The sequence below is a fragment of the Anser brachyrhynchus genome (genome assembly GCF_964034855.1).
Source record: "Anser brachyrhynchus genome assembly, chromosome: 2".
Classification (NCBI taxonomy): domain Eukaryota; kingdom Metazoa; phylum Chordata; class Aves; order Anseriformes; family Anatidae; genus Anser; species Anser brachyrhynchus.
The window spans coordinates 69,475,449-69,498,904 of NC_137695.1; the positions used below are offsets into that span (position 1 = coordinate 69,475,449).

General features: G+C 39.9%; 1 protein-coding gene across 1 annotated transcript in view; it reads left to right on the forward strand.

Annotated features, from left to right (window-relative positions):
- Positions 1 to 23,456, forward strand: part of LOC308189328 (uncharacterized protein) — a 301,527-nt gene that overhangs the window by 164,361 nt on the left and 113,710 nt on the right. The window contains exons 11-13 of the mRNA XM_080579258.1: positions 2,180 to 2,419; positions 17,564 to 17,827; positions 19,656 to 19,794. Of these exons, the coding sequence (XP_080435384.1) occupies positions 2,180 to 2,419; positions 17,564 to 17,827; positions 19,656 to 19,794 (643 nt within the window). The remainder of the gene's footprint in view (positions 1 to 2,179; positions 2,420 to 17,563; positions 17,828 to 19,655; positions 19,795 to 23,456) is intronic.

The following is a 23,456-nucleotide window of genomic DNA, read 5'->3' on the forward strand; positions in this document are numbered from 1 at the left end:
CTCCATGACTGCTCTTTTTGCTGATGCAAACTGCTAAATGACTAGATCAATTGTATTGCATTATCCTATATTTTATTTCCTTTCATGGTTTAAGAGGATAGAATTTAGCAGGTTTGAAAATATTCTTTCCAGCAGTAGTAACCATACACTTAAAGAGAATGTCTAAAGCTATTAACGATGAATCATTTGGGCATGGCAAGAGTTCTTCAAAACAGTTTGTCAGTGCTGGCCAAGCAAAGTCTTTCAGCAGGAGATGAGAAAGCTATGCCACCATGCAAATGAGACAGGCTTGAAATATGATGAATCTTCTATCTCCTTTTCCTACTCAGCTGACACTTGCTTTCAGGAAGGTTGTAAATGCAAGAGAGATTGTGGTATAATTCCTCAGACTGGCGTTTCTGCCCCCCAGTCACTATTCGATTATCTTCCAAATTGCTGTGTTTCAGAGAGATAAAGATTTTTTATGGCTTGCTGACTTGAAACAACCAGAAGAGCCAGAAAAGAGATGGCTAACTGGCCATGCATAGTAATTCCATTGGTAAATGACAAAATCTTTGTTTGTATGACATTTCCAAAATTACTACAGAAGATGAATCTAAAATACAAAATGTCACATTTGGCATGCAAAACCGTCACAATATATTTCAGTATAAAATTCATAGAGGCGTTTAATTTAGAATGTGTTTAATAACGAAGTCTGCCTGCATCAGTAATCCTGCCTTGAGGTTTAAAAAGATTGTCTTATTTATTCACATAGTGTTAATTTTTTTTATATATGATTTAGAAACCAAAAATATTAAGGTTAAATCTTCATTGTTAATTAATATTTTCTAATTAAGCTGAAAATAATTGTCATTCAGATTAGTTGTTAAGTATGGTTTGTGTTGAAAAACAAAAGAACTTTAACAAATTCAACTGTTTATTTAACTGCTTAAATTAATTCCAGAAGCTTTCTATCTATATGGAAATATGCTATCTATTCCAAAATAAATCCAAGGCAGGATTAAAGAAGAGATTATTAGCTACTCTAGGCTCAAATTGCAAGACTAGTAAACCTACTAGTCAATGTAGCCATTTGACTTTGAAGTGTGACATGGATTCTTGTGTTACATTGTGCTAGAAGCAGACTATTCTTGTGCTAGCATTTTCTGAAAATAATGGAAGAAATTGATCCCTCGTTAGGGGAAAAAAAATCACTGCTGATTTGAAGCACTAAATAATTAGTTATTGGAGAAGTCATTTTATTCATTGAAGTTAACACTGGAGCCAAACTGGGACTCCCTGTTATATGCCTGATCCTGCAGAAAGTATTTGGGAATACTTTCAGAAAGTATTTCGGAAAGTATTTGTGAATACATATCAGAAAGACTGATATGTATGCTGATATAGTGGGATGGACCCTATACCATTACACAGGTGAGACTTGCAAGGATCATACCACTATGCCTGTTCTCCTCTGCCAACCTCCACGCTACAAGCTGAGCATACTAGAAAAGCACCAAAAAGACATTTCAGATATGCAACGCAGCATTTATACCATACTAAACATTCTGTAACTCAGACAACATCTTGTCAACAGCAAGGAGCAGATGTTTCCCTTTGTCTGGACTTGGAATAAAGGTGCATGTAGGGAGTTGTTATTAAACTCAACACATCTTGCACTTTGATTACTATTTTTAAGAGAATCTGATTATATGATAATTAGAAGGTGAAAGGATACTCTGCATATTACATAGCACTAATAGCCTTGGTAAGGCTAATAATTAGTACGAAAACATGTCATGCCCTGCCTCTCTGTGCCTGCAGCCTGCTCATCATGTCATGTATTGTGCCTGTCTTACAAAGCATGCTATATTTTTGAAGATGTTGCTTTCCAGTGAATTCTGCCTTACTATTGCAGACTAATGGTTTCTGGTGTCATACTTCAACAGCTCCACCTTCAAGGATTTCAAGGATTGAACTGAAGGATTTTATTAGCAGTATTTCTATTATTTTTTTATCTGTCATCTCTATGACTTTTGACCTCCCTAATTGCAGATCCTCAGTTAGCAGTAGGTAATTGTAGCCTGAACAAGAAACATGCTTCTTGGTAGCTATTTTCCTGAAGAAATTTGTTCTGGCTAATTGTATGGTTAAAGTCAGCTCAACCCAGGCCAGTAACTCAGAGCTTTCTCCCTAGGTTGACTGCTCCAAGACATCGCAGCCAATAGAAATTCACATCAAATGCCTGAGGGGAGTCAAAGATAAGGTCCCCAAAGGCCATTATACCCTGAAAGTTTCCGTTCTCAACCGCTTAGGTGGTCGCTTACTGCAGTGGCCCAAACTGAAGGAGCAGCCTTGGGTCAGGACCACTCTGCCTGTTAGTCATGATGGAAACTTCTACAACACTGAAATCTACTTTGGACAAAGTATCCACATGGTAAGCAACACATCTTAAATATGCTGTCTTTGCTTTGAAAGTTAAAACACATCCACTTATTCTCCTTCAGGCTTATATATTTAATGCATTCCATCATATTCATAAATTATTTAATAATTTAAGGTGCAATTTAGGAAGGTGCATTTTTTCCCCCCTAGGTTAACCCTCATTACTCACTCTAAAAGTGCCAAATATACACTACATCATGTAGTATTCTCAGCTAATTTAAAATTTTACTTTTATTCTCTCTTATCTATGCAGCTTGTCAGCTATGTAATTTGATTTCAGCAAAGTAGCTTTAGAATAATAAATGAATGAGTGGGTGTATATAAACACATGAATGCCCAAATCCTTCTGTGAGTTTTTAGCTCCATTGACCCCCATTTGCCAAAAAAGCAGCATTTGGATTATTCTGGAAGGAGCCCAAACACTTGAGGCTCTATTCTGTCTTTTGTGACTGAGGCATACATATTTTCCTGCCTAAGCATGCTGTGCATGGCAGGATTGTTGTCTATCAGTTGCTCGCTCTTGTAGCTAATGCCTAGTGCTGGTTGAAGCATTGGTCTCAGCTAAACTCTCTGGTATGCAAAAGTTTCTTTACAGTTTGGGAATCAACCCTGTTTTCTCTCAGTGTCTTTTTCTGTTATGAGGCATTGATAGAATAGGAAGGGCAGCATTTCTGTTTTCAATTACTATTTATTTTACAGTACAACCTGAATGGCAGATTTCTTTCCTCCACCCTTTCCACTGTGCTAAGCATTATGTAGATACAGAATAGAAAGACAGTCCCTATTCCTTTCAGATAAAGCAATTTACATGTCCAGCATTGATGCTTTGAGTTACTTGTGGATAGGTCATTTCATCTATTGGGTTTGTGATATGTGAATTGCCTCGAAGTCACATTTTCTGCTGTTTAATTGTTTATCATTTGTAATAGATAATGAACAATCTGTTTGTAAATACAGCTGTTGGCATGAAAAGAATCATGCATATAAAGAGGGAAATTGTGAATGTGACTCTCACGTGATGTTAAAACAAATACATATAACTGTCAGAGAAATCACTGATGCCAAGTTGAGATTCCTCCGTAACTGGGAGGACAAAGTATTGTCTTCTCAGATTTCATTGAAAGAAGACTAAGGGCAGTACTACTGAATGACTCCAGCAAGCCCCACCTCTTGCTTTCAGCATTGTGTTTCTCCTGGGTCTCGCCTGCTGCTTTGCTCCCACTGGGGAATGTCCCCTATTCAAAACTGCATGGCTTAGATCTCACTACTAAGCAAGAGCTAGTTCAGAATGACCAGTCTTTTGTCCAGCTGCTCCACAATGCAAATGAACATCTTATATGGATGTTTGAAGAGTATGTGCAAAGTCTGCATACTTGTCTTTCTATGAATCTCTGCTGAGTTGTGCAGATGCCTCAAAAACTGCTTAGAGATGGCTAACTTTGCTTCATTCAAAGGTCTGAGAGAAATGTTTGGTAGTTCTACCATTGTTGCCGAGTTTGATATAAAGTACCCTTTGAATCTCACAGAGGACATCTTCACCAAACTTCATTTTTAGTCTAGTTAACCAGTGTGCAGGTCTCAGGGAAGTCCAATTAAAATTCAGGACCAGGAGGAGCAGTTGGACTAAATGACCCCCTGTTGATTCCCTGTCTTCATTACTGTATAATGGATAGGAAAATCTTAATGTCATAATTTTAGAAAACCTCCTTCATCAGCTTATTCTAAAGACATAGGTGTTGTATCCTGAACACTTCTACTTTTCTGTTCTTCCACCTTGGAATTGCCACAAAATCTTAAAGTGTGTTTCAAAACAAACCTCTAAGATCTGTGCTGAGATGGGGTAAATTTCATGCTTCAGATGATTAGCATCCACTACAAAACTTAGTGTAAGTAGTGGGGTCTTATTGGTGAGATGCAGGTGAGTGTCTGGGGTTGAACACAATCATAAATACAGCACTGCTGCCCTGGGATATATTACAGCGGGGAAATGCAAGTGCTCACAGATGAAGAATAAGCGTTTGTTTTCATTGGCCAGAATAATGACAGGAGTTCAGTGTAAACATGGTGAAAAGGAAGACATGCATGCTTGATATTGAAGGAAAGCCTAGTTTTAACTAATACATTAGAGAAATTGTTCCAGAACACTACATCCTTCCAAAAATAATAACCTTGTCATGTCAGCAAAGTTGGTGTCAGCATGGGTTACCTGCTGCATACAGAAAGTGCTGGTCATGTAAGTTAGATCTGCCTCAGGGCTAGTCTGACTTGCGCACCTGACCTTTCAGAAATGTTTTTTGTTCATTAATCAGTGTTCTTTGCTCCAGCTTGCCAGCTCCCCTTCCTTCCCCTCCTTCACTGTCCTCCTTTCTAGTTTGTCAACCTACCTACCCCAATAACCTCTGACTACATACTAGACAGTGGCTCCTAATAGTTACAGTTGAATTTTATTTGGTTTTCAGTAAGGCCAGATGGTCACACGAGTTGTTTCCTAACATAAATTATGCTGGACAAAACATGTACGAATGCTTTGGATAGGGATAAAATGTAACTGCTGTTTCAAATGACTCTGCCATTTCAGGAACAGCACCTAACAGCATGATCTGAAGGAGACTTGTTTTAGACCCTGCATTTCAAAGACATTTTCATACATTTAATTTATGCAAAGGGACTGTAGACTTTCTGTGAGTTAATGCTGTCTGGTTTACATGAAGCAGGAGCTAATCTGAAGCTTCACTCACCTTCTAACACAAACTCAATCTGATATAAAAAAAACGCAGTAGGTTAAAACTAGAGGTAAAGAAGCTTTGTTCTTAAACTTTCAATATGCCCTTGCACTGCCAGATTTTTGCCAAGTTTGCGTTCAAAGTTGAGTAAGGAGAGGATAGGAAAGCAGAAATGCTTACTTTCACACAGAATCACACAGAATCATCTAGGTTGGAAGAGCCCTCCAAGATCACCTAGTCCAACCTCTGACCTAACACTAACAAGTCCTTCGCTAAACCATATCACTAAGCTCAACAGCTAAACGTCTCTTAAAGACCTCCAGGGATGGTGACTCAACCACTTCCCTGGGCAGTCCATTCCAATGCCTAACAACCCTTTCAGTAAAGAAGTTCTTCCTAATATCCAACCTAAACCTCCCCTGGCACAACTTTAGCCCATTCCCCCTCGTCCTGTCACCAGGCACGTGGGAGAATAGACCAATCCCCATCTCACTACAGCCTCCTTTAAGGTACCTATAGAGAGCGATAAGGTCACCCCTGAGCCTCCTTTTCTCCAGACTGAACAATCCCAGCTCCCTCAGCCACTCCTCGTAAGACTTGTTCTCCAGACCCCTCACCAGCTTCGTTGCCCTTCTCTGGACTCTCTCGAGCACCTCCATGTCCTTCTTGTAGCGAGGGGCCCAAAACTGAACACAGTACTCGAGGTGTGGCCTCACCAGAGCCGAGTACAGGGGGACAATCACTTCCCTAGTCCTGCTGGCCACACTGCTTCTTATACAAGCCAGGATGCTGTTGGCCTTCTCGGCCACCTGAGCACACTGATGGCTCATATTCAGCCGACTATCAACCAATACTCCCAGGTCCTTCTCTGCCAGGCAGCTTTCCAACCACTCATCTCCCAGCCTGTAGCGTTGCTTGGGGTTGTTGTGCCCCAGGTGCAGGACCCGGCACTTGGCCTTGTTGAGCTTCATACAGTTGGCTTCAGCCCATCGTTCCAGCCTATCCAGATCCTCCTGCAGAGCCTTCCTACCCTCAAGCAGATCGACACATGCACCTAACTTGGTGTCATCTGCAAACTTACTGAGGGTGCACTCGATCCCCTCATCTAGATCATCGATAAAGATATTAAAGAGGACTGGCCCCAGTACTGAGCCCTGGGGGACTCCACTAGTGATCGGCCTCCAACTGGATTTGACTCCATTCACCACAACTCTTTGGGCCCGGCTATCCAGCCAGTTTTTAACCCAACGAAGCATACGCCAGTGCAAGCCAAGAGCAGGCAGTTTCTCGAGGAGAATGTTGTGGGAAACGGCATCAAAAGCCTTACTGAAATCAAGGTAGACCACATCCACAGCCTTTTCCTCATCCACTAAGTGTGTCACTTTGTCATAGAAGGAGATCAGGTTCGTCAAGCAGGACCTGCCTTTCATAAACCCATGCTGACTGGGCCTGATCGCCTGGTTGCCCTGTAAGTGCCGCGTGATGGCACTCAAGATAATCTGCTCCACGAGCTTCCCTGGCACTGAGGTCAAACTAACAGGCCTATAGTTCCCCGGGTCTACCCTCCGGCCCTTCTTGTAGATGGGCATCACGTTTGCTAGCCGCCAGTCGACTGGGACCTCCCCTGATAGCCAGGACTGCCGATAAATGATGGAAAGCTGCTTGGCCAGCTCCTCCGCAAGTTCTCTCAGTACCCTCGGGTGGATCCCATCCGGCCCCATCGACTTGCGTACATCCAAGTGCTGTAGCAGGTCGCCAACCATTTCCTCGTGGATAGTGAGGGCCACATCCTGCTCCCCATCCCCTTCCACCAGCTCAGGGTACCGGGTATCTAGAGAACAACTGGTTTTGCCGCTAAAGACTGAGGCAAAGAAGGCATTTGCATTTGGTAAGGCAGTTATTGCAATTAGATTTTACTTGAAAGTGCCTGCAAAGTTCTAACTGCATCATCCTTACACCAGTCCAAGGATTTTACTAGTATAATTTCCTTATCAGTGTCTCATAGTGGCCAAAATCCTACTATAGTTAAGTCCTAGGTATTCAATGAGCATTTTTTGCTCACAGTGTATTTATAACAATGCCTTATTACTCCAAAGGATCCATGTCACATCACTGGTGTAGTGTTAGCAAGTCTAGATTACATTTTTCAGCTTAGTTATGAATTTAAGAGCAGAAACAAAAAGTTGTGGTGCATGAAAGTCTGATTTTGCTCAGAAAAATAAAATTAGTCCACTTAGCTTAGTGCAGTGAACATTAAAACAGCTGTACAAAACAATTATAACAGTAAGATATCCCACACTTTTCAGAGTCAAAATATTCATTGGCTTCAACAGAATAAAAATTGAGTGTGGCTAAAATGGCATACTTTCTTTAAAAAACAAAAAAAAGCATACACGCAACTGTTTTCACCTATAATTTATCATTACAAAAATAATTTCAACTATACACTGAAAGTTTCTCCTACTACAAGAAATGATTTTGAATGAAATGTTCCTATTTCAAGTATGTGAAAAATTTTAAATTAAATTATAAACAGATCTGGAAACCTTTCCCAGAAAAATATTACCTGTTCTGAAGTGAGGTTTTTTTCAGAAGGGGAAGTTCAGGCAGGAAATTTTCAACATTTATGAATAACACTGTAAGCCGATGAAGTTGCCTGCAAGCGACATTTAGAAAACATTCATTAAGCCACTCATTCACCTGGGATGTCAGTTCAGCTCTAATTAAGCGAATCACAGAATCGCAAACTGGTTGAGATGGAAAGGGATCTCTGGAGGTCATCTGGTCCAACACTCCTGCTCAGGCAGGAGCATGTAGAAGCATCTGTGTGAAGCTTCAGGGCCAGTTTTATTGGTGTTGGTCTCCTCAAGCTGCCTTTTGACCACAGTCCCACTGCACCCATTTGGCAGCAGCTCTTCTTCTGTGTCAGCCTCTCAAAATCGGTACTTTGACAAAAAGAATTTGGGCTCCAGGAGTATGTCATCACAGGAGCGACACATTTTCCCCAATGTACCTGGAACTGGAGATGGCACTAAATCAGTTCATATGCATATTGAACCTGAGTTGGTGACAGAACAATTCACATATCTGTAGATTTTAAGGAGTATATCAGCCGGTTAATATTTATGTATCAGTGTGGCAAGGTACTAGCAATATTATAAGAGTAGCTGGGTACCATTTTGTTTTACTTGAGGGAAATTCAGTATGAATAAAACAGCAACTATTCAAACATGACATTTAATCCACACATGTAAATCATACCAGGAAATCTATTATTCATTATTAAAAGGGCACCATATTTTTATTACACTGAAAATGAAACACAAATGCTGTGAAAAATTTAGTGCCTTTTCCTGAAGTTTCAGGACACTTATCATGCAGTCATCTGCAGGGGCTGACACTTATTTTAAAATATAACTACAAAAATTAATAAATTTAAGTCTGTTGCTTGGAAAAAGAGGATGTTCTATTTCACTGAATGAGGTGGATTTGTTTTTTTTATTATTATTTAAGACTTCCTAAATACTTAAGATGGCCAAGTACTTTAGTAATGTTCAGATTCAGATTTAGATTTATAACAAGTAAAGTTCATATCTTTGTTGTTATTAGTCATTTCCAACATTTTCTTCCCTGAAGTGCATTTTGAAAACTACATATATCAGAAACTGATTAACATGTCCTACGGTATTAATTCTTAAAATATGATGAAACAAACAGTTTCAAGGATCTTACTTTCTATATGTCAGCAGCTGTCTAAGGACTCTGATGCTTTTAGTAATTACAAAATAAGGTATCATTAGGAAAAGTACAGCACAAACTTTTTTTCTCCCTTATTTTGTTCTTGAGCTAAATGCTGGCACAGATGAAGAACATTTAGCTGTAGGACACTTTATAGGACATAACATAAGAGCCTGATACACTATGAAAGAGATAGGAAGTAATAACGCATGGCAGTGCCAGAGGACTTTTAAAATGAGAGCCACTTAAGTTTTCCCTGGATGCAATTATTTGCAGTTGGGATGATAAGGTGCTACGTGAACCTTGTGGTAAATGCAAAAGCTAAGTTTAGATGGATGCTTGCATGTATTTGAAGACTGCAATTCTGATGTTTTTTTCACACAGCAGGAACACATACTTATGACTGCTTCTGGTTTGTTTATCAGAATTTGGTTGGGATTTCGGTCTTAGGGTGCTATTTGCTAACAATCTATTTGTAACAGATCCTGAAGATGTGTGTTATCAGAACAATTCTGTCCTGGCTGTATCACACCTCTGGGGACAGGTCTTTATGGTGTATTGCAAACAGCCCTCAGATTGGGTGCTGTTTACATCATGGGGCAGCTCAGTCTGGTGCTGGACCTTCAGCAGTGCTCCTCTTCCAAACGGTTGTGAGCCTTTCTCCTCACTGTGGGTCCGGCAAACAGTGTCATCCTATACCAATCACAATTCAGCTGCAGCCAGCTGAATTCCCAGAATGACACTGGGGCACTTTGCTGCCCATTGATGGTCTTTACCAGCATGGAAAGCTCCATTTCCAGCACTGTGTAAAGACTTGAAGGGATTCATTAAGTTTGGTGTGCTGGCATTATAAAGCCATTGCATAATAGTAGAATCTATTGCATCTACTATATTAAGTGTTATGCAATTGATTTACATATGGAAAAGGTTACTGCTTATCCCAGTTTTTGTTTTCAGTAATTATTTGGACTTATGATGTATGTTGTCTAGTCTTTGTGCTCATGTAGGGTTCTTGGATTGTACTGCATGTGCTCTTTCAGCTTAGACCAAAGCATACTGCCCAAACACCTCAGAAATATGGCCTACGTTATAAAGCATCACATCTAATTTAGGATTAGATATGTGGTCTGTATTGGAAATAGCTAGCAGACATATGTCAAAAATCAGGAGTGTCTTGGCACAGCCTTTTACTTTGGACCACCGTGTGTCCTCTTCCGTAATTAATGGGAAATTATATCTGTAAGAGTGCTTGGTATGAGACAATGGATGCAACAGTTGGCTGCAATATCTTATCTGGGGCAGATCAGCTGAAACACAGAATGCAGCATCCTCTGCCTGTATCCTTAGCTCCAAGTAAACTGCAGAAAACAGAGGACACCAAGAGCAAACTAAATATCTGCCACAACAACAACAACAACAACAAATGATGAGAGTGTAAAAATGCTGTGAGAGGAGCAATTCCATGACTCACCAGATCTGACATTCTGGGACTAAAAAAAGGCTTAAACTGTGTGTTGGTCCATATCTGCAAGCTGTGGGAGCCAGAAAAACATCCTCAGAAGGCACTTTGTTTCTTAAAATATCTGGCTTTGAAGCACTTCATCTTTTAAATAGTTATCTACATACCCTATGAGGAAAGAGTGAAGGAGTTAGGCCTTTTCACCCTGAAAAAGAGAAGTCTCAAAGGGGACCTCATCACAGTACTGCAGTACTTAAAGGGCATCTACAAAGAGGACACAGGCTCTCTCTCCACAAGGAGCCATATGGAGAAGACAAGGAGCAAGTGGTACAAGTTGCACCCAGGAGAGATTTAATCTTTATATAAGAAAGGAAATGTACACAGTAAGAGCAATCCATCACTGTAACAACCTCCAAAGGGACATGGTGCAGCTCCCATCACTGATGGTTTTCAAGATGTGGTTGTACAAGTGTGCTGGATAATATCATCCAGGCTTCTCCTTCCCACAGAAAGCTGGACCTGGTGATCTTTTGAGGTCCCCTCTAACCTGTGCAGTTCTCTGATCTGTGAACTCAACATCAGCAGGCTAATTGCAAAGCTGTACAACAGAAATGCAGAGAATACTTTATCATTAAAAAATAAGGGAGAAGGAGGACCTTTTTAAATATGCAAATTTTAAGTAGAATGCACAAGAAAAAGGGGATTTGTTTGGAGGAGCCAGTATCCCTGTGTTTTTGCTGAAAGAGCTGTTATCTGAGTCCTGGAGAAGGGAACGGATCCTGAGTGAGTTCTGGACCATCCAGGAGTGTGACCTCTGCTGTGACACAGCTTTTCTGGTCAGGGAAGTGTCACTGTGTCCTAGTCCTGATTGAAACTCAAGAAGGCAGCAAGTGCTTTGTGAAATGTGTTTGAGAATCCAGAACAGCGTCAGGAAAGATAACTGGAAGGGAAGAGCCAAAAGGGGAGGAAAACTGTCTGTTACTGCTCTGGGGACATGGGAAGACCCAGGCAGGGAGAGTGTGGTGAGTATCTCAGCACCGCATGCCAAATGAACAGGGTCCCTCTTGGGCTTCTTGGCTCCCTGTGGTCTGTCAGCAAAGTATGTGTTCTCCTGACACAGAAGAAATAAACTGCTGTTTTGTGTTGGTGGCCTACAGTATCACAGAAAACTGATGCTCTGACCAGGCTGGAATAAATCTCAGGGATAAATAACTGGCACAGGAGTGGCAAGAGAAGGATCCTCAGTTCCTGTGTTCAGCTTACAAAGGCAAATTCTCCTCTTGCACAATTTGGTCAGAATCTACCCAAGCCAGTGGTATATCACCCGAAACTCTCAGGGAGGCTAGTGCTGCCTGTACCATACATTACTACTCCCTGCTGGTCAAAGAACAGAGAAGAATTAGCAGCAGATGTGCCAGGACAATTAGCAACAGATGCAGAGGCTAAAGCTCACAGAATGTGAACATTATTTCCTGGTATTTGGAAAGATAAAAGGCCAGATCCTCCGGTGTAAGGCAATAGAGCTGCAAGTGACAGAATCGGTGTTAACTGTGCCCTGAGTTATCTCCTGGAGGAAAGGGAGGTGGTAGGAAATTGTCACTGTTGAATGAGGTGTTTCCATCAGGACAGTCAGCACTGCACTGGGAAAGCATTGGGGTGCCTTGGCCAGGGAATGTACTTCTCCTGGGTGTGCAGGGCTTGGCAAGCAATGCTGAGCTTGCAGGCGCTGCACCATGAAAACTTCTGTTCCATACTACACCATAATCAGGGGATTTTGGGTGCTGGATCACAGAGAAAGTAGTGGTACTACAGCAGCATTTAAGGAGACTCTCAAGCAACAGGGAGAGAAGACACTTGGTTGACCTATATCAGGCTTGAAAGGTCTCATCTCTTTTTCAGAAAATAGAAATATATACATATATATATATGGGAAAAAGAATCTGCACAGCATCTGCACAGCCCTTTGATTTGTGTGCCATTCTGTATTCAGATACCTGTTCACAGGCAGGCAAAAATGGAAAGATGGGGAAGTAAGTTTCCATTCAGATGATAGATAGACATTCTGATGATAGGTAAGACTTTTGGAAAACCCTAATAACCTGATATTGTATTTTTACCTCAGTCCATGTTTGTATTTCCTCCCCTCTGGCCTTTTATAAATTTCAGAGTTACATAAACACTTCCCAAGAATGCTCTTCCATCTGCCTGTGTGCTAGCTTTGCGTGTAAACAGGGAGGACTTGAAATCTGGTCATAAGAGCTCCACCGTGTTTTAGCAGTAACAACCTTATCTCCAGCACTTTTCATTTTACATAGTGAAATAATTTATTTTATTTGTTAATGAAACGGTTTGATGGGAACCATCTCCTATTTAAAAGGTTTTCTACTGGTGTTTTATGCCAGTAAGTTTCATTTACCATGGTTTTCATAATCAGAAATGATGAACCATTGATTTATATGTTGTTTTGCAAGAGTCTTCTATATAATAACATCAAGTTGCCTTTACATTTCCTAATTTAGTTTAATCCATTTGAGTGCTAGATGTTTAGTGTCATTTTTTTTTGTGTTATATGAATTAGGGAATGGCATTTCTGTCCTTTTTCTTCTAAATTGAAAGCATTTGAAGGTGCAGAGGAGAGAGGCAAAGGTTTATTTCTTCTCTGACAAGGTTAAAACCCAATAGAAAGTCAGACAAAAGCCCCAGATCCTCACCCTGGATCTGTTTATTGAAATATTCAAATAGAATCCATTCTCTCTCTAGAGTAAATGATTTCTTTGCTGAAATTATGGTGGCATATGGAGAAGTAAGATATATTACAATAAAACTGATATAAAACAGTTGAATTCAGAAATAGTGGGAAGAGATAATTTTAGTTCACTATGATTTAATTCAATTAAATGCAACACTGTTAACTGCATGACTAAGAAGAATTACTTGTGCATGTGCAGGCACACACAAGCATTATTTATTCTCTATTGCATCTCTATCTGCAGAAGAAATTACACCATAGAAAAGTGGGCATAGGATGCTTTCATACCACTGGAAAAAGCTACACACTTCTCAGACCTCACTGGAAATTTTACCTGAGCAAGGAGAAACCGTGAGATAACCTGTCATAGATTAGATCCATGGATTTATGTATTATGCTCTTTTTGGACATCAGCAGTGGTGGTGCAAGCCTGTGGACTAACTTGCAAAATGGTGCCTCAAAAGAGATTGCTACCAGCAGTGAAAATATTAGCTGCTCACTTTTTTCTTCAGGAACAAAACATTCCATCCAGACATGTATGCCCATCCTAAGTTTTGCCCCGAGCCAGGCAGTGTTCTCTGCAGATCCAGCTTCTCCCACAGCTCCAGAAAGCACCCATTCCGGTTTCCTCCAAGGACCTTGGGTCTCACAGGGGAGAGCAATTTGCCTATTCCCCTTCTCTTACCATTCATGTTGCTCCCTGCCCTCACCTGTGAACAAGGACACCAGTTCACAGTGGCATGCAGGCTCTCAAGGACTGTGGATTTTCATAGGAGCCATTTCAAAGGTGCCTAAATGCCTTTGTTTCTGCATGTCTGTGGGTCTTGCTGGCCATGCCTCAGGTCCTTGCTCTTGGACCCTGCCTTGGGGAAGGCTACTGAAGGACCGGTGGCACAACCCCGAGCTCCCTCCTGGGGCAGACTGGCCCTGCGGCTGTGGGACAGCAGGCTGTGGCAGAGATGCATGTTCACCATGGTGATGGGAATGGGTTTAGCACGGGGATGTCAGGGAGGCTCCTTTTCAAAACTCTTCTGTTTCAGCCTGACTGCCTGTTCCTAACCAGCAGTTCTCCTGTATAAATCATGCTCCCAGCAGCCATTGGGATGAAAATGAAAGCCCACAGGCATTTGTGTGAGTGCTTGGCACACTGGCATAGAGTAACAGGAAGAGATTTGGCAGATATTTTTGTATAGATTCAGCAGAAAGAAATTGCTTATTTGGTAGATATATTTTATTAGACTGTACAAGCCAAGATGTGTCCTGCCTTGGTCAGACACCTGATGTTCAGGTGTGAGGATTCCCAGAATGAATCTTACAACCTCAGGTTTTGTAGCATACAGGTGTGTGATTAAATCCCTCTTTTTATTCATTATATGTTTGGATCATGGAATGGCATAAACATCCATCTCCTGTAACTCTGAGCAAAGGGATGCTTTCGGTCCCAAGGAGTGATTTTGCAATCTAAGACTAGGATGAGAGTTTACAGCAAATGAAGAATAACAGTGAGCAGAAAACAAAGAAATTAATTTTTAATAGTCAGTCTGACTGCCCTTACATCAGCTGCCTGACCACTGTCTATTCATAGACAGGCTGGTAGAAGAGAGCATACTGTTGAGTTGATCTTAAAAAAAGAATAAGTCTGGGAAACAATGGAGACACTGAAGGGGATGTTGTGATACAGCAGTGATTGCAGCTGCTTATGCTTTGGTATTGCTCAATAATACAGGTAATTGTCTTTGATCGTATCCTTGTAACCACCACCTTTAATTTGTTGCACAGAGGTTACTATCTAGCACCCAGCTAGCCAAATGAAATGTATGGCTTGATTAAGCATCTCTTTTGTCAGTAATTTGTGCCTAATGTTTTTAGCTTTCCCACGGGCTGTTATAGAAAATGGTAAATCTGGTTTAAATGAAACCTGATTCTGTTAATGGTTTAATAGCAGCTGCCACAGGGTTATGGCATTTTTCAACAGATGCTTCTGTTACATTTTAAGCCTACACTAAGTCTTAGAATATATTTACATAATTAATATAAAGTACACCTACATAATAATGACAATATTTATAGTTTTAAAAGATTTCCTTAAATGTCTTCCTCTCTATTGTCATTATTTAATAACAATATAGAACTTGAAACGCAAAAGCATACTATTATAAATAATAATTTATATTTACCTCATCAAAAAATATCTAGAACATAGCACAACTATAGAAGCATAACATCTCCCAACATATAAATTATTAAAGTAGGTAAATCCCTTAACTGCTTCAGAAAAAGACAGAAATTGTTTCTATTTGGAGGTCTTGGTCTGAGTTTCAAAAAATACTGAGGATACATCCTACAAGACACTTAGAAGTTTAGGCACTCAAATCAGAGGACACCCTTGAACATCATGGCCTACATGCCAATTCACAAGGAAGAGAGAGGAGGAGCAAAGATTCCTCTTTCCCTGCCTTCACTGTAAAACAAGGTAAGGTTGAATGGGAGTCTCTTCAAGGCAAATGTACCAAGGCAGACACTGCTAAGAACTTTGAGGACTGAAATAGGAAAAATAAAATGTAGAAAATGTTAAAACAATACAATAATGTCTCTATTAGAGAAATATCCAAGACAGTTTAAGCGATTAGGCAAAATCCCAGTTCTCAAAAATCCAGAAGAATGTGTAGGATCTACTGGGTCTAACCAGGATGCTAACTTTCCCTGCAGCAGCCCATACAGTGCAGTGCTCTGCAATTGTAGGTAGAACAGCACTGGTATCACACCAGTGTTGTGTTTGCTGCTGAGCAGTGCTGGCACAGCATCAGGGCTCTCTCTAACCCTCCTACTAGGGGGTGGGCAAAAAGTGAGAAAGGAACTTCACCTGGGCAGCTGACCTAAACCAACCAAAGGGATATTCCATACCATATGATGTCACAGTCAGCAATAAAAGGTGGAAAAAGGAAGAAGAAGTGAGGGGTGGGCTTTTGTTGTGAAAACATCTGTCCTCCCGAACACCGGCTACGTGCGTTGAGGCCCTGCTTCAAGGACATGGTCAAGCATCTCTCATTTGTGAGAAGTAGAGAGTAATTTCTTTCCTCTGCACTTCCACACAGCCTTTACTTGTTTTGTTTTGTTGTGTTTTTTTTTTTTTCCCTTTTCCCCTCCCTTTTCCCCTTTCCCTTTTTCCCTTTAGTTAAATTGTTTAATTAATAACAATCTTTCCTTAATAACTATTCTTTCCTTTAATTAAATTATCCTTATCTCAACCCATGAGTTATTCTTTCCTTTACTTCTTCCCCTCCTCTTCTAAGGAGGGGGAGTGAGAGAGCGGTTGTGGTGGAGTTCAGCGACCTAGCATAGTAAAACCACCACAAGGATCAGTGGAGAAGTAAATGTTTTGCTGAGTGAGTGGTGTAGCTGACCTATTGCTCCCCTTCTCTCCAGGTGACTGCCTTTCAGGTCTGTTAGCCAGGGTATGATGGCAGCCACCTTCCATGTTCCAGATTTTGCATGTTTTTTAGTTGTCCTTTAGAATGAATTAGAACTGCTCAACAGGACTAGGATCAACCCCCATATTAATTAAAGAACAGTTAAAACTGTAGCATAGGATCAGATTCCTTCGTCTTTGCCCTGCTTCCTCCTCTACTTCTTCTCCATGGCCGTCTGCTTCATGACCAATTTTTTCACACAGCCAATGTTATAGAGGGATTTACGTAACTTCATTACTTCAGGATTCTTCACCCTTAATTTTCAAGTCTTTGTCATGGGAATGCAATTACTCCAGGGCCTTAAGGCATTGGTTACACTCTTCAACAGCTCTAACCTGCTGAGAAGAATAGCTTTGGCTATCTTATAAAAAGTGTAAAGGGTATTAGCAAGTTTTTGGTATGTTTGAGTTTTCCACCTCAGATTCCTTTTTGCCTCTATCCTGAGGTTCACATACTTTGCAAGAAGGGCTTCCATGTTTTAAGTTAAAGGAGACTACTGTTGTGTACCAATATCATTGCCAGAACTGTGTGGAGAATTTATGACTCAGTGAGGAGCAAGCATGTGTTCTCATTAGGTATAAGAGTAGGTGATCAAGTAGGTGAACCCTTCAAAGTTGCTGCAGGAAGAACCCAGTGATGAATCTGAATAAGATTTCACAGGGACGTCTCATATTCCAATGTTGATTCGTTATTTTGTTTTAAAATTTTCTAGTAGCAATGTTATTCTACTACTGGTAAATAAAGAGAAAATGAGCACTTTCAGAAAGCCAGGGGAAAAAAGAAATCACAAAATTAGCATGAATAAAGTGCACAGCATTTTCTGTCGGAGTGGAAAATTGTTCAAATACGTGATTTGGTGGAAAGAGTTTTTCATTGTTTTAGTGTGCAAAATTAATTCAAAGTTATGACGTTTGTAGAGTGTTATATGATAAAAGAAAGATGTTTCCCTTGTGATGTTTTTAAAACAAATAATTATTTTATTTTCCTACTTTGCTAGGTTCTACCACCTAGAAAGGCTGTGAAGATGGGCATGGCAGTACTCTTTGAACTCTTCCTACTTCCTGGAACCTATACTTGGATTGATCGAAAAGTGGGATGGGGGATTTTTCCTTTATGTGACAACAGTCTGAATGCTTTGGAGGGAAAGTTTAAATGTCCTTTCCTTAGAGGCCATTATGATTCTAAAATTGACCAATTCAAAAAAATTGAAAATTTGATTTCTCAAGACTTGGACCATTGGCTGTGCAATCTGTACTTTCAGGTTTGTACATAAACATTTCTGTCTTGTTTGTTTAATTGAGAATAAATTCCACATTTTTTCCCCCTGTCATCCTTAATCCTGTGTCCTGTTTTCAGCTAAGATAGAGTTAATTTACCTCCAAGTAGCTGGTATGGTGCTGTGTTTTGGATTTAGGATGAGAATAATGTTGATAATAGGCCGATGTTTTAATTGTTGCAGAACAGTGCTTACACTAAGCCAAGGACTTTTCAGCTTCTCATTCTGCTCTGCCAGTGAGGAGCCTGGGGGTGCACAGGAAGCCGGGAGGGAGCAGAACGAGGCCAGCTGACCGAAAATGGCCAAAGGGATATTCCATACCATATGGTGTCATGCTGAACAATTAATATGGGGTGGCTGGTTGGGGTATGAGGGAGGACCGCTGCTCAGGGATGGGATGGGCATTGGTCAGCAGGTGGTGAGCAATTGCATTGTGCATCACTTGTTTTGGACATATTATTATTATTACTATTGTTGTTGTTATTACTATTATTTTTTTTTATTATTTCTCTTTCTTTTCTGTCCTATTAAACTGTCTTTATCTCAACCCACAAGCTTTTACTTTTTTTCCCCCGATTGTCTCCCCCATCCCATTGTGGAGAGGAGGGTGAACGAATGGTTGTGTGGTGCTGAACTGCCTGCTGGGTTAAACTATGACATCCCGTCTTCGTAAAAAAACAGTTTATCAAGCTACCTACTAGACATAGAAAGAAAATGAACATCAAATGCATCTCCAACTCTCACTTGATATTAATGATTTTTCAAAGCCAGATTGTATTTGAAATACTGAAATACTGTTTGTAGTCCTGAGTAACTGGATCAAAAAATAGGACCAAAGTTAAAATTCTGAGTTTAAGCCTGTCACCAGTATATGTGAATTGGCACCACAGTTTTAGTGAATCTCAGAGGTGCTTTTGCAGTTATACATGGCTACAAAATAAAAGAGTGTGGTTTATGATACCATTGCATTTGTATGTCTGGGATCCCTAGCTAGCAAGCGGGGATCTGCTGTAGAAACCTTACTTTTGAATAGGTTTTTGTCCAAACATACATAACATTTATTTTGTATAACTTTGGTTTAAACAGGCCTGAATTAAGAACTCTTTTTCAGTGGAAGCTTTGTTTCTGGAATTGTAAATTAACTGTGTTATTTGTAATTGAAATATGTTCCCTCATTTGGAATCCTAATGAGACCACAAACTTATGCCTCTTTTATACTTGTTTCTGGATAAGGAAAAAGTAGTTACCAAAAATGATGAATTTTGAAAGTATCTTAATTATAACATGGGTTACTTAAAATAAAGTGTAGTTATTCATTCTGAGTTTCTTGTAAAGGTGTTTTTAGGGTAATCTTCATTTTTAGGTATACCAAGTAATTGAAAATAACTTCAGAATCATGTAAAGCAATAAGAATTTATAGCAAAAGCATACATCAGACAAGCTAGGAAAAGGCAAGAGAAGAGTCAAAGTAGTTGAAATAGGATAAAAAAACTCAGAAAATTAGTCTTTCAACCCAATGCATAAACCTCATGGCTGGGATGATTTAACAAGCTAGGGAATCTATACTTTCCCAGATGATTTGGACAAAGAGTCACCTCCATTTATGGGGTGTCCATCTTAGTCTACGGGTAAAGGAAATGTATGTAGGAAACTGATATGAGAGCAGAGTGTAGTAAATGGAGTATGGAGAAGCAAGAACATCCTAAAATGCTCATACCAGTGGACTTCTAGAGTTCACAGATAGTGCATGCTTGTATGTTTTGGCGTTGTGGAATACTGAACTGCTTATGTGTATTTTTTTTTTCCTTAATAGATAATTAAACTGCCACAGGATTCAGATAAGCAGAATAAACATGATGTGCATCTTCATCTCCCACCTGAACTTCCCGTGTATTCCAGTGTTGCTGAAAAGAATGGTGCTTCAGAGAAGGTTAAGTGTCATGGATCACAAGGTGATGATTTCAAACTTTAACATTTAAATTCAGGCTTTTGTTGGAGCAACCCTTCATTTCATTTCAATATTAGCTAGTCATTAGTGTTCTTGTTAAGCTAGATTTTCCTCATTTCAGGTATTGGTCCAACATGTGTTATAGCAGGAATGGTGATTCTTTTTATTAAAATTGCTTAACTTTGTTTTCAGTTGTGAGCAATTTAAACCACCCTCATTGCTGAAGATGAAACTTTCCATGCTGACTTCTGCTTGAGGCTGAATAATGCTTGGAAAGTCACAGTAATAATAGTTCAGCTGGTTTTGACAACAAGCTTACAGGATTTTTTTTGTTTGGTTTTAAATAATACTTGATGTCTAATTATTTTTTGGAAGAACTCTAGCACCTCTCTGGGCTAGAACAGGGACTTCAAATTTGACAAGGAGATAGCTCTGGCATTATAGTCATGTCTTAAGCTATTCCTATGAAATTCTTTTAAGATTCAGTCAAGTGGTAACCCAGAGGAAGCCAAATTATCATTTGCTTATGTGGACCAGACCTCCCCAGAAGATTCCTTGCAAAACTTCTAAATGTTCCCTTTAGACTGAGCATCCTCTCTGGCCTCAGTGAGTCTTCTGAGGTAGCTAAGTTGAAGACATAATTAACCATATTGTGATGGCCCCTCCCAAATTAGTTATCCTCTTAGGAATACAGGACTGGGAAGTATGGCAGGACACTGCCATTGGGTTTTCTTTTTCAGTGTGTGGGATCTGACTGCAAGGGACAATAAGAATTATTTTCTGGCATACAGACATGCCTATGTTCCCTCTTGTTTAATGAATTGAAGGATGCAGCCAACCCACAGGTTTTAGCGTCTGTGTGAGTATTACATGCAGATCTGAAAGACAGATTTAGTTCTTAAGGACAGAGGTTCATCAGGCATTTGATAACAGCAGCAGTGATGCATGGTAGAAGACATGGGAGGAGAAAGAGGAGGATGTTGGAAGGAAAGGAGGAGAGCAGATAAGCAGTAATCATTTACTGTGGTAAATGAACAGCTCAGGTTGGAAGTGTAACATAAGAAGAGTCCAATAGAAGTACTTTCAGACTGTGAGAGATGGTTTAGGAGATAAAGTAAATGAGGTTTGCCCTGCATCGCTTTTAGGCTAAGCAGCAACCAAACTGTGATCAGAAGAGTTTTATGTACCCTGATACCAGAAATACAGAGGTTTAAACATACATTATTATGAGGATTAAGGTCTTTTTGTTGCCATGAATCTTCTACATGTCTGCTAAGAATCTTCCTTCTCTAGGTTCAGAACAAACCAATGAATAGTAGATCCAGAAGGTGGAGTTGCAGCCAATTTTTCTCAACAATGAAAAAGAGTTATAGACAAACTTTTAATAAATCAAAACTCATCCTTACCATTATTTTGTCCTACCATCATTCTTTCCATGCACACAGACACACACGTACAAAGGGGCTGCAACTAAATAGATCACTGTTTTGGAAATGAAGAAAAACCTGAGATACTCAGGTCCAGAAAGATGTGTTTCTAAGAACTAAGGAAAAGCATTAGTGTATGTCCTGTTTGGCACGCAGACCTCTGAAATATGCTGATAAGCTGATCATGGAAGATCTGCAATTTCCATGCCACACAGATTTACATTAACAAAATTCCATGAGTAATTTCTAATATTGTTTATATTTATTTATTTTCCTTGGAACCTTCTTTAAAGATATTATTAGCTGCTAATATCCCCCATGGGTTTGTTTTTTAATGTATCTATGCGGTGCTACAGTATGCTGTTTCTGCTGGTGATATGTTGCTAAGAGATTTAATAATGGGTAAACAAACACAACATGTGGTAATCCATTTCAAATTAAAAGTTTATTAAACACTAGCTTGATGACTTTCTGGCTATTTACAATTAAAGGAATGAACCTTAGGGAACTGGAGATCACATGGTGAAAAATCACGACTTCAACATTTCCAACAGAAAAATGTGTTTATGATCTGTGGCAAGCTGTCGCACATTGATATGCTCTATAAATACTATATTATATCTGTTAAAACACCAAAAGCAGGGGAAAAAAAAGCTCTGTTAAAGTGACATTAAGGTTGAGACACAAGCCAGAAAAAGCAGGAACAGTCTAAATGAAGACTGGTGCTTTGTAACTCACTCTACTGCAGTAGTCTAAATAGTGAGTGATCTTACATATCAATACCATATGTGGTGCTGCAACATATAAGCAAAATAGAGCAGGTTAGGAGATGGTGTTTTATCCTTCACTTCAAATTTGTCTTGGTTTTATAAGTTTAGGACAGAACCTTCATATTATTTCCATTGACTCCAGGCTACATTATTCTTTTAAACCGTAGGTCTTTATTGAGCTAGGTATGGCTCTTCCCTCCTACACAGGATCTCTCTTTCAATGCACACTGTGGGGTAATGCTACCTAGTGCTGCCTATAGCTTCCATTCTACCTTCCTTTTAGATTATGAGTGTGCATTACCAGATCCAGTGTGTCTTTAGTGCAAACCGCATCTTCTCTCCATTCTTCTGAAATATTATTCCTTGTGAGGTTCATGGAAGAGGACAGCTTCTGCTTCCATGGCCACCATTCTCTGTTGTTTTTAAGAAATGTTTCTGTTATTTTTGGTCTATTGCCCCATTACAGGCTCATCAGGCTCTGTCAATAGATGACAATTTCTGCCTGGAATTCAGTAGCTATTGTTGTGTGTTTGGAAGGCAGCAACAACTCTAATAGAATAGGTATGAAAATTTGATGCAACTAGCAGAAGCATTGCATTGATGGGTTTGGATATAAATAAGTATTCTAAATGCATGAAAACTTCTTTAGAATCAATCTCCATATATAACATTAGGCATAAAAATTCTTGAAGAGACTGCTCTTTATCAAAGCAAAATCCACAGCTAGATCTCTGTTCACTTTAGCATCCATAGAAGAGGGGATACACATGTGTAAAAGGCCAGTGTAATTCAGTTGCATTTGGAAGAGTGTTAGCTCTTTCAGCCTCAGCAAAGTAGCTCCCAGTAGCTGGACAGAACTTTCATATTTGTTCTCTAGTTCAAACAACTTTAGATCAGACCCATTTAGGAAGTTTTACTCTATACCTGTTGGGAACATTCTTCCAGATACTTGTTTTGCTATCTGTGCTGTTCCTCTGGCTTGTAAAATTAAAGGAAAACCCACTTCATTCTAGTCAGTTACTCACATCTCTTTAAAATTGGCTAGTCTGAAGTCCTGGTGTTATGCTCAGCACTGTACTAGCATATAATGATTTGTACTCAAGACCTCAAAAGGGTGCTTAGAAGGGAGAAGGTGGAAGAGTGGCTGAGGAGGAGTAAGATACTAGAATAGCTTTTTCAGTGCAACGTTGTGTGCAGTTTTTGGCCAAGTTACAGTAAAAATCACTACCTGGAGCTAAATACTTATGACAAATGGTACATCTTTTTAAGTGGAAGTTTAAAAGTTTCACAACTGTGTGAAACCAGGAGGGGAGTTTTGCATTGTGTTCCTAAGCCACGGCTGCCATTGTGGATGCCATTGTTCTGAAATCACATGGGACTGCAGGCTGGGAGTCTGCCTTCACTGAGAGCTAAGGGAAATGAGTGCTATGTGAATGTTTGCTTAGCCTGTCAGTGTTAGAGGTGAGGCC